The sequence below is a fragment of the Prionailurus viverrinus genome, chromosome A1 (genome assembly GCF_022837055.1).
Source record: "Prionailurus viverrinus isolate Anna chromosome A1, UM_Priviv_1.0, whole genome shotgun sequence".
NCBI classification, from domain to species: domain Eukaryota; kingdom Metazoa; phylum Chordata; class Mammalia; order Carnivora; family Felidae; genus Prionailurus; species Prionailurus viverrinus.
In genome coordinates, this window is record NC_062561.1 from 197,130,450 (window position 1) to 197,142,486 (window position 12,037).

The window sequence follows — 12,037 nt, forward strand, 5'->3', positions numbered from 1 at the left end:
CTTTTCCCTTCAGGCAGCCTCAGCAACTTACAGCAATTAGTAGTACTAATTTCCCCTAGAGAATCCCTTATAACAGTTTTTAGTATAAAGTTCATTTCTACTGTGGATCCCCTCCTCCGCCCACCAGTGAACTCTTCCACCACTTCGCGCCCACAGTGGGATCTCCGCGGAGGAACTGTGCCATTCTACGCCTCACCCCCCAAGCTAGGCGAACCTCCCGGTGTAGGCTGTACCATTACAAACATATTTAAGGAGTGCCGTCCATGAGAGTATTTTAACATTCGAAATTCTTCCTCTTTCACCAAATGCAGTCTTCCAGTAGGGGTCGTATCACGCAAATTTCTTCCCCAAACCTGTAAAAGCTCTCTGCAAAACCTCGCACCTAGCTGGTTCGTAAAATCCTCCTCTCCGTCAGCTTGCCCCCTTCCCTGGGGCAGGGGGCTGTGGCACATCCCAAACCCCTGCTCGGAAGGAACCGAATTCCTCCGCGTGTACGGAACTGACCGAATTCTCAAGATGGCGGCTCCAGTTCCGACATAGCACCTGGGGGCGGCCATACTGCCTCCTGAACAAAGCCGCCGAGGATGCGGAGTGGGCAAAACCTCCCAGTACGGCTCGGCGCAGGCTCGCGAGCCCCGCGCTGTGCTCACCCAGACAGGAAGCGGGAGAGTTCAGCAGTATGGCTGTGACAGCCGTCCCGGTTAGAGCCGTGATGGGCGTTTCGAGACCTGATAACGGAGCCGCAAGACAGAAGGCGGGTATGTGCAGTGAGTCTGTTGGATTGATAATGGGAGGGGAGGGGTGTGTGAGGGTCAGTGATTGGAGATTTATGAAGTCACGGGTGGGGAGGTATGTGGGATTCATGTTGGGTTTATTTGGGAGTCAAGGTTGGAGTGAGGTATGAGATTAGTAATTGGGGAATAATGTGTCAGTGATGGAGTTGTCTGTGGGATCCGAAATGGCGTGTAGGAGGACTGGCTGGGGTCAGTAATTGATGGGCCTCTGGAGAATCAGTGATTGGTGAGGAGGCTGCGGACTAAATGACCATCCATGTGGTGGTCAGTGATGTAGTGGTCATGGGGGAGTTCTGTGGGTGTGTCATTGCTAGACCCAAGGATTCAGAAATTTGGAGGGAGCAATAATGGGATCAGGGATGATCAGCCCTACTTTTCGGGAAAGGCTTTTACATACTTTAAAGTTTCCACAGGTTTTAGGCAGCCATTGAGTTCTTAAAGGTCAGACCCCTTCGTGGTCCACCATTGCGCCCTTAGCCTGGTTCTCGTCTACCCCCAAAATGGTCATTTTATTTTTTTTTTTAAATCTTTTTTTTCAACATTTATTTATTTTTGGGACAGAGAGAGACAGAGCATGAACGGGGGAGGGGCAGAGAGAGAGGGAGACACAGAATCGGAAGCAGGCTCCAGGCTCCGAGCCATCAGCCCAGAGCCTGACGCGGGGCTCGAACTCACGGACCGCGAGATCGTGACCTGGCTGAAGTCGGACGCTTAACCGACTGCGCCACCCAGGCGCCCCTAAAATGGTCATTTTAAAACAAGACCAAATAAATTTAAAAGGATGGATTGTTATCAAAAGTATGATTTTCAGCCTACCTTTTTCTAAGAATTGAAATCATGTTGTTTTATTCAAGAAACACTTACTGAGCACCTGCTGGGTACCCAGAGATGAGTATAACTATTTCTCTTGATTGTTTCCTTCCAGATCAGTTTTGACAACGCCTGGAATACCCCATGTAAAACAGCCTCCCTGTCTTGGGAGCATTCAGTTGCTCTGAACCAGTTCAGTCTTGTCTGAATGACTCCTTCTGGGACTGAGAAAAATTGACGGGGTAATATGCCTTCCTGCATTGGTGTATTCTCTTGTATGAGTGTTTCCAACCTATCACCATTTTTATATGTAGATGACTGCACTGTTGAAAATCTGTAATAATAGTTTAAACAGAAAACATCTTAAAATTAACATTTTGGTCCATGAATATTGATTGGCAAGAGAGTTTGCTGAGTTGGGGGAAAATACAGAAGACCTGTTGGGAGATTATTGGAATTCAGCTGCTGGTTCTTTCTGGGGAATAAGGGAATACATTTCTCAGTTTTCCATTTGGTCATGGCCATTCTTGTTGCTGGAGCAGTCCATCTACAGTTTACTTTATACATATCCATTTATGTTTATTGCCTTATGAGAATATTCTACAAATAGAATTACTGATTCATAGGGAAACAATAAGCTGTTAGTAAGTCAGTGTGAAATATACCTTCACATCTTTACAATTAAACCACCCTGACCAAGTTCTGTATCTTCATAGTATGGTCACAAGAGGACTTCCTTCACCTAGTGCTTCCTGACCCTCTCAAGGACCAAATAGCCTTATCCCCACTGGTGTCATCATACAGCTGATTCTAGTGGTTGTTTCTAGATTGGTGAATGTGGAAGCAGCAGACGGTCTGGTCTGTGAAAATGCCCATCTGAGCACCAGTTTTGCTTTTTCAGACATCTGCTCTTATAGAAGAGAGCAGAGAATGATGAAGTCCCAGGTGAGTTGCTTTTGTATTTAATTTTAAGAATTTCCTTCATTTTCTGTCCAACCAAATGGAATAGTGCAGATAGCTAAATTTTGGATTAGGGAGAAGGTAGCCAAAATGAAAGTTAAGACCTAGAAAGCATTTCTAGGGAACATGTAGATAAACCTGGCCTGAAAACATTTTTAAAAACGAATGTACCAGTTTTTCTGATCTTTCTTGAAGACGTCACCACTTAATTGATTTACAGTCCTCTAAAGAGAAAACAGATCAATTTCCCATGGGAAGAAATTCTTTCTTACCACGTAAGACTAAAACAAATTTCCATTCTGGGTCTTTGTCTAGATGATGGAGTACACAGTATTCTTAGCAACACTCCTGTGGTAAATGCAACAGTAGATTTCTGGTAGCTGTATCACGAAACGATCTCTTTTAGAGGGAAGTTATAGTGTCATAGCCAGACTCCGTGAACTTTATCCTTCAGAGCTAGGCTCACCAAACTATTGCCCATAGGCCAAATTCAGTTCTCTATTTTTATGGACAGTTTTATTGTTCACGTATTGTCTGTAGCTGTTTTCCTGCTACAATGGCAGCATTGGGTAAGTACAACAGAGACCGTATGACCTGCAATGCTGAAAATATATGCTTTACTGAAAAAGTTTGTTAGATTTCGGGTTTAGAGGACCTGATTGATTATAGAGGCTTCCTATTGTCCAGTTTTACCTACTGCTAAAATCTAGATAACACAGGATGGGTGCATTTTGAGTGGTCTTCCAAAATCTATTTTTCTCCCAAAGGGCAGTTCTTACATTATAATTCTCCGGCAAAGCTTTGTAGAGCATGGGTCCCTGATACTCCATACCCTTTGCTGTGGTTTCAGATTGTGTAGGATCACTTTCCAACTCGAGGCCAGTTTCTTCTCTGCACTTCCATTTCTAATAGTGTGTAGTGATTTTTCTCCCTGCCAACATTGGCTATGTACATGGTATATAAATTTCAAACTATATCAATGATAAAAATTTAAACCTTTTAACTCTCCTCCTTCTAAGACTATCAGTGTTAACCATTTGTTTGTAATCTTCCAAACCTTTTCAATATAACTATGATTAAGTGTGTACATGTGAAAGTACAAATGTATGAGTGTCTTTTACTTTCTTGTGTTTTTCTTTTGGAGAAATAATGTTACACAGTAAAGATTCCGTGCTGCAAAACTTGCTTTTTAATTGTCCCAGGTAAAGATTTTTGTATACATTTTGAATATCTTCCTATGCCAGTACCTAGAATTCTTTTTTTTTTTTAATGATTATTTATTTTTGAAAGAGCACAGCGGGGGAGGGGCAGAGAGAGGGAGACAGAGGATCCAAAGCGGGCTCTGCACTGACAGCATCGAGTCTGATGTGGGGCTTGAACTTATGAACCATGAGATCTTGACCTGAGTCAAAGTTGGACACTCAACCGATTGAGCCACCCAGGTGCCCCTAGAATTCTTTATTATCTTAGCGGATGCATGATATTTCTTTCCAGCCTGGTCAAACAGTGACTGTTTTCTTATCTGTAAAATGGGGATTAGAAACCTCATAGGGTTGTTGTAAGAATTAAGTAAATAAAAACCATGCCTGGAATTGTACCTGGGATGGTTTGTTCTAAATTAAGTGTTAATTGTTGGTATTGTTATTATATTGTCATCATTATTATTATCAAATATAGTAATCAATTTTTGCATTAGGAGTGCTCATGTGTATTTTACAGTAAAGCTTAACAGGTGGGTTCTGTTGCAAAAAGATAAGGTTGTTTTGTTTTTTTTCTTGAATGTCAGTAGCTTTAGAGTTGTGCTGTTCAGTGCAGAGCGACCAGCCACATGTGATTACTGAGCACTTGAAATCGGTTAGCCTGAATTGAGGTGTGCCTTAAGTGTAAAATACATACTGAGTTTAGAAGACACAATTCCAAAAAGCACACTAATAATTTTTAAAGGTCAGTTATACTTTGAAATTATATTTTGGATATATTGAGATACCTATATATATTTGAAAATAATTTTCTGAATGTGGCAACTGGAAGGTTTTACATATCTAGTTAGTCTTATATTTGTTGGAGTAGCTTTAGAGAATGAAAATGGATTTTTATTAGCTTAATAAATCCAACTACTGGGGCTTATTAACTGATTGTATGCCTGTTCCTTTAGGAAGAGGGATTTATATTTTTTCCATACTGTCCAGAAGTGAAGTCATTATTTGTACACATATCTATTCTTCCTTTCTTCTTCTAACACCTTCTCTCTTCCATTCTCCCAGTCACCCAAGCCATAAACATTTGTTTGTAGATGATAAGAGTACAATTTCCCACTGATTATACATTATATTTTTCTCAAAATTAACAAAATTTATGCATACTTAGTATAATGAAGCATTTGAGTATAATTCATAAAGCAAAATCAGAATGTTAAAATTACATCTCTTAAACTTCCTGTCAGAATGGATTTTCTCTACATTCCACATTTATTTTCTTTCTCATGTCACTGTTCTTTAGATCAAAAGAATGTAACTGATTAATCCACAGAACTATTCTTAGTTAAATGTGAACTTTATTTTATTTTCTGTAATCTTCATTCATTCCTTTTTTTAGTGAACATTTCTTAAGTACCTAATGTGTGTCACATGCATTGACTGGCTGTGGAGTATCTCAAGAAGATTTCGGTATGGTTTTTTTTCTGGGAGGAATGCAGAGAAAAATTAGGTAAACAGACATGGAAAGTAGCATTGACAAATAAAAATTTTATAATAGTTATGGGAGCAAGGAACTGTTAAAACAGAGAGGGGGGAGCAACCAGCTATATAAGGAGTTAGAAAATAGGCTTAAAAGATTATTGAGCTTTAGATCATGAGAGAAGTAAGATAAGGATGGGAAACAACATTTACAAAAGTAGAGAGGGCAGCAGAGTGGTTTTAGGAAGGCTGAGAATTTGAGGAAAACGAAAATCTAGGGTGTTTCATTGGAAGTTTGACTAAGGGTGTTATTAAAACAATAAAATACAGAAGACCTTGTTTACAATATCAAGGAGGCAGTGTGGAGCTATTGAATCAGAATACCTGCTTTTTAAAGCTGAGAGTTAATCATATCTTCAGTGCCTGACCTCTGGCAAGTGATTACTGAACTACTGTGATTCTAGGTTTTCTCATATGTAAAATGAGAAAGTTAATAAGGTTGTTTTAAGGACAAATTAAATGTTTGGCAGCTTGATGGTGTGAATATGGGACTTGGCGTGGGACTGAGATGATTGAGACTGATTGTATACGAAAGGATAGAACCAGTGGATACTTTTAAGCAGGGGGTGTTGATAGTGGAAACCGTGTTTAATCTGTTTTTGTTCTGAAAGCAATATTTGATAATAATGAAATATTTAGGAGGAAAAGCTGAAAAACATCACTCAGATTCTAGTAGATGACAACTGTGAACATGATGGTGACCTAATTAAAATAGTCCCTTTCCCCTCCAGAAATACCTTACAGCTCTACACTTACCCAAGTTTTTTTTGTGTTAATGTCACATCAATAATCTTATTTTTTTATGAGTGTTTCCTGTACATTTCTCATTATGTCTCTTTTCAGTATTGCTACTGTAATTGGTATACTTCATTATATTACTAGTTATTGCATATATATAGAGATATCTATATCTATATCTATATATCGATATCTATCTATATATCTATATATATATATCGGAGAAACATTAATTGAGGTGAAGCTATGATTATTTTCCTATAAATTGAGGGTATTACATTATGATCTTCAAGAACACTGACATTCTGTGATTCTCTATATGTGTTTTTTCTCTTTTTAATCTCTTATTTTAAAAGGCTTTTTCTGCTAGGGGCGCCTGGGTGGCTCAGTCGGTTAAGTGCCCAACTCCTGGTTTTGGCTCAGGTCATGATCTCACAGTTGTGGGTTCCAGCCCCACATCAGGCTTTGTGCTGACAGCATGGAACCTGCTTGGGATTCTCTCTCTTCCCCTCTCTCTGTACCTCCCCTGCTCGCTCCCTCTCTCTGTGTCTCTCTCACTCTCTCAAAATAAATAAAAAAGGAACATTAAAAAAACCCAAAAAACAAAAGCTTTCTCTGCTCTGTAATTATTAATAAAAATCTTCCCATGTTGTTACTTTTATGCTCTTGGCTATATTTTTAGAATTTAATTTTTTGCTTCATCTAGAATGTATATTTTGCATTTCTCAAGACATAAAATATGGTGTATTAGTTTTCCAGGGCTACCTTAACAACAGACCACAGACTGGGTAGATTAAACAACAGAAATTTATTGTCTCAAAGTTCTGGAGGCTAGAAGCCAAAACTCAAAGTGTCAGCAGGGTTGATTCCTTCTGAAGGCTATAAGAGAACAATCTTCCAGGCCCCTCTCCTTGGCTTATAGGTGACCATCTTCTCCCCATGTCTCTTCATATCATCTTTCTTCTGTGTGTGTCTGTCTCTGTGTTCAGATTTCTCCTTTTCATACGGATATTAGTCATATTGGATTAGGGTCCATCCTAATGACCTCATAGAACTAATAAAATCTGCAGTGACCCTGTTTTCAAATAAGGTCACATTCTGAGAAACTAGCAGTTAGCATACAACATATGAATTTTAAAAGCATACAATTAATTCTACCTTTAACATATGGATTCAACATTCTTCCTTTCCTGTTAACTCTCCAGTTGTTTCAGTATTATTCTTTGAATAATCTGTTTTCCTCTCAGTTATTTGAATGCTGCCCTTATGATTTATTAAATTACCATTTGTATTAGGTAGGCATTTTGATTTACCTCTTCTGTTTTCCTAATCTGTCTCTTCTTGTAAAGACAAGATTTTGTGCTGTTTCTCCCAAATACTATGATACAAAACTAGGTGTAGTTGTAGTTTTATATACTATAGTAGGAATGATGAGAATGGTCACTTCAGACTGAACAGGAAAATACTGTTACAGGGGTTGGTATCATTCAAGGATGTGGCTGTGGATTTCACCCAAGAGGAGTGGCAGCAACTGGACCCTGCTCAGAGGACCCTGTATAGAGATGTGATGCTGGAGAACTTCAGCCATGTGATCTCATTGGGTAAGGATGGCTTCCCTGCATCACTCAGACTTGTCCAACCAAGGGCCTTTCCTTATCAGGTGCTGTGCTTAGGTGGTTCCTGAGATGTATAATGACTTACGGTCTTCAGACCTTCCCAAACAGAGGTCATGGTGTTTGCTGAGGGTCAACTGGACTGATTCATTGTAGCCCTTCTGAAACAACACCTTCTCTTTTTTCCTTCAGTGCCCCCAATCCCAATTCCTCTGTGATTTCCACTTAATAGGATATCCAGTTTCCAAACCAGATGTCATCTCTAAGTTGGAACAAGGGGAAGATCCATGGATCATCAAGAGAGACGTATCAAATTGGATCTATACAGATGAAAATCAGGCAGATGGGAGACAAGGGAAGTGAAATCTCAGATTGTTATGTTTTCTTAATTGATTGATGCCTGAGGCTGACGTTTTGTCCTTATCGAGATTTCTTATTGTTTGTTCCTGTGCTGAGAATTTAGTAGGCATTTGACAAATAATTAAATAATTCTGAACCTTTATAAGGAGGAGCTATTTCTTATTGATCTTCTTCCTTTCTGCATATATGTATATCTTTAACACCTTTTATGAAAAGGCAATAGAAAGGCAAATTCCTCCCAAGAACATAGGTTGTACTTTACATGGTAAGACCTCCAGGCACATGGTGTACAAAATTATCTGTCAAATATAGTTACCATTTTAAAAGTTCAGAGAAAATGCAAGTCTAAATATGCAGCAGAATTTGAGAAGGTGTTTTTCGGAGCGTGCAGCTGTAGCTGCTTTGAAACATACTAAGTGTTGGTGATGCTGAAGGAGGAAGGTGAAGGCAGATTGTGGTGGGGAGAGGGTGTATGAATATAACTTTGAAGGTAGAGAATGAAGGCTTTTCTGGAAGAACTTTGCTAGTTTGTGTTGGTATATATAGAAGGTGTTATGGGAAGTAGTGGAATATAAGCTTGGATTCTTGGTGTGAATCTGATACTGAATCCATAGCAGGATCTTGGATTTTTCTGTTGTTCGTGTTAGTTTTTAATTAGGAAAGTAGACTGAAGAGAGTTAAAATATTTTGAGTACAGAAGGGACCTTGTTTCTTTGGATAATGGTCACAGGATAATAGTTAAGTATATATGTAGCAAATGGTTTATAAGATAAATGAATTCAGAAAGTGAAAAGGATTTCCATTCAGAAAGCAGGAGAAATGGGAAAATTCTAGAAGAATAATCCACAATTAGAATGATAATAACCCAGATACATTTCTATTTCCTTCAGGTCTAATTTTTCTCTTTAATATCCTTTTCCATCCATTCATCTGATCATACTTTATGCTGACCTGTGTTAGGAGATGGCCTGTCTCTGTCCCTGTGTTCTGAGTTCATCAACTACATTGGATTAATCATTTGTTCTGTTCTTCTGCATTATGTTTATTGTTCTTTTTTTTTTGTTTGTTTATTGTTCTTTATAATTGTTTTATTTTATCTTTCTTTCTTTTAGACAGGAAAAGTAACCTTGACAACCCCAAATCATGTATTTTGGGGTCTGTTTCCTTCCATAATAATATCCTGAAAGGAGTCACAAAGGATGGTTCATTGTACTCCATTTTAAAAGTCTGTCAAGATGATGGCCAGCTACAGAGATGTCAGGAAAACCAAGACAAGCTTTTCAGGCAAGTAACAGTCATCAGCAACAAAACAGTGACTGTGGAGTCAGGCCATAAGTATAATGCCTTTGGAAAAATATTTCAAGAGTGCATAGAGCCAGATACTTTAAGACAAAGATCCCATAGCTATGATGTATTTAAAAAGAACTTGAAATATAATGCTGATCTACGTAGTTGTAATAAGAGTAATTCAAGAAAAAACCCTGATGAGAGTTTGGGATGTGGAAAATCATCTAGCTATGGTGCATCTGATTCTAATCTTGAGAAAATTCACAATGGAGTAATGCCCTGTAATAACAATCAGTGTGGGAACATTTTTAGTAGTAAACAATCCCTTATGCAATATCAGAATGTTGAAACTAAGGAGAAAACCTGTGTGTGTGTTACATGTGGAAAAGCCTTTGCCAAGAAGTCACAGCTTATTGTACATCAACGAATTCATACTGGAAAGAAACCATATGATTGTGGTGCATGTGGGAAAGCCTTCAGTGAGAAGTTTCATCTCATCGTACATCAGAGAACTCATACTGGGGAGAAACCTTACGAATGTTCTGAATGTGGAAAAGCCTTCTCTCAGAAATCTTCCCTCATTATACATCAGAGAGTTCACACTGGGGAAAAGCCATATGAATGTAGTGAGTGTGGGAAAGCCTTCTCCCAGAAATCACCCCTCATTATACATCAAAGAATTCACACTGGAGAGAAACCTTATGAATGTAGAGAGTGTGGGAAGGCCTTCTCCCAGAAGTCACAGCTGATCATACATCATAGAGCTCATACTGGAGAGAAACCATATGAATGTACTGAATGTGGGAAAGCCTTCTGTGAGAAGTCCCACCTCATTATACATAAAAGAATTCACACTGGGGAGAAACCCTACAAATGTGCTCAATGTGAGGAAGCCTTCAGCAGGAAGACGGAACTCATTACACATCAGTTAATTCATACTGGGGAGAAACCTTATGAATGTACTGAATGTGGGAAGACCTTCTCCCGGAAGTCACAGCTCATCATACATCAGAGAACACATACTGGAGAAAAGCCCTATAAATGCAGTGAATGTGGAAAAGCCTTCTGTCAGAAATCACATCTCATTGGACATCAGAGAATTCACACAGGAGAAAAACCTTATATATGCAGTGAATGTGGGAAAGCCTTCTCTCAGAAGTCTCACCTCCCAGGGCATCAGCGAATTCATACAGGAGAAAAACCTTACATATGTGCTGAATGTGGAAAGGCGTTTTCCCAGAAGTCAGACCTTGTTTTACATCAGAGAATTCATACTGGGGAAAGACCCTATCAATGTGCTATCTGTGGGAAAGCCTTCATCCAGAAGTCACAACTCACTGTACATCAGAGAATTCATACAGTAGTAAAATCATAATGAACTGAATGCAGAAAAGCCTTCAGTATTAGCTCAAGCCTTAATAAATACTAGGAACCTGATTGATTTGATATTTATGAGACATCTTTATAGATGTCTGTAGTGTGGTGATACCCAGCTCAGCAAAGATGATGGAAAATAATCATAAATGAAGAACATTTTCAACATGGTGTGTAAAACTTTTAAAGTTATGTATATAGAATGTTGTCAAGTTACATAGTCTATATTATACCACATTAATAATAACCAGACATTGTGAAATAGCTAATATTAGCTTGGCATCATTTTGGCCATACAGTAATTCTCTGTAAAGGACATGAAGAAAGCTTGAGTTAAATAAATAAATAAATAAATAAATAAATAAATAAATAAATTCCTAGAAACTACATTATAAGGAGGGGCTTAGCATGACCCCTAAAGATACATGTAAAATTCTTGTACAAAGATGGAAAGATAGGTGGATCAGATGATGTTTATACATTTTCCCATCTCAATCATATAAGTTGACCTGTCTCTCTGGAAGGATCCTGGATCTTGAAATTGGTGCTACTTGACCAGATCACCCATTTATTCTCCCTCGCTGGGAGTTTGGTGTTGTGGAAATGCTTTGGTACTGAACCAGATGGTCTTGTGTTCTAATACTGGCTCAGCTACTCGCAGATTGTGTAACTTCAAACAAGCCTGCTTCACCCATCTGAATATTTCCTATCAGTAAAAAAAAAAAAGTATAGTGAAGAGTACATTTTCATTTATTATTCTTTTTGTCTTTCATTTCCATGCAGTTGGATGCTAAGACTAATATGTAAAAGCTACATCTAAACTTGTATTTCAGACACTCTGCTTTTGATAACCCATTCCCAGGACTGTTCATTTTACTGTTTTTGACCCTAGTGGCCTTGATTCTTGGTATGTTCAAGTGACATTTTATTATGCATTTGTTGTTTTTTACATACATTTATAAACTGGTGGTTACACATAAAGATCACGTCTAATGTCTCTTCAGTTATTTTCTGATTCCTGCCCTGCAGCCCCAACTGTTTTCTCTGGGAACAAAGAACACTTGTAGAGAAAAACTCTTCACAGGCTTAAGAACTTAATATTTCTTTTTTTTTTTTAATTTTTTTTCAACGTTTTTTATTTATTTTTGGGACAGAGAGAAAGAGCATGAACGGGGGAGGGGCAGAGAGAGAGGGAGACACAGAATCGGAAACAGGCTCCAGGCTCTGAGCCATCAGCCCAGAGCCCGACGCGGGGCTCGAACTCACGGACCGCAAGATCGTGACCTGGCTGAAGTCAGACGCTTAACCGACTGCGCCACCCAGGCGCCCCAAGAACTTAATATTTCTAAAATATCTCCTCTCTTTG

The 12,037-nt window shown here is 38.8% G+C and overlaps 1 protein-coding gene across 4 annotated transcripts; it reads left to right on the plus strand.

The window, feature by feature from the left end:
• Positions 1–265: 265 nt before the first annotated feature.
• On the plus strand, positions 266–11,652 carry ZNF300 (zinc finger protein 300). 4 transcript variants are annotated; one of them, XM_047870412.1, is made up of 7 exons: positions 268–758; positions 1,720–1,846; positions 2,432–2,549; positions 5,160–5,270; positions 7,512–7,638; positions 7,883–8,005; positions 9,123–11,652. In XM_047870412.1, the coding sequence occupies exons 5-7, from the start codon at positions 7,605–7,607 to the stop codon at positions 10,670–10,672; spliced, it is 1,707 nt and encodes a 568-aa protein (XP_047726368.1). In that variant the 5' UTR covers positions 268–758; positions 1,720–1,846; positions 2,432–2,549; positions 5,160–5,270; positions 7,512–7,604; the 3' UTR covers positions 10,673–11,652. The 4 variants fall into 4 exon arrangements, with proteins under 4 accessions (XP_047726362.1, XP_047726352.1, XP_047726342.1 ...); XM_047870406.1 differs by lacking the exon at positions 5,160–5,270 and having other exon boundaries at positions 266–758; positions 2,506–2,549; XM_047870396.1 differs by lacking the exon at positions 5,160–5,270 and having other exon boundaries at positions 267–758; positions 2,321–2,549.
• The last annotated feature ends 385 nt before the right edge of the window (positions 11,653–12,037 follow it).

What these genes read in the sequence shown, in the direction of transcription:
- ZNF300 (XM_047870406.1), top strand. An exon ending in CAGCCATGTGATCTCATTGG is followed by an intron (nt 7,639 to 7,882) that starts GTAAGGATGGCT and finishes TCCACTTAATAG; the next exon opens with GATATCCAGTTTCCAAACCA. An exon ending in TCAGGCAGATGGGAGACAAG is followed by an intron (nt 8,006 to 9,122) that starts GGAAGTGAAATC and finishes TCTTTCTTTTAG; the next exon opens with ACAGGAAAAGTAACCTTGAC.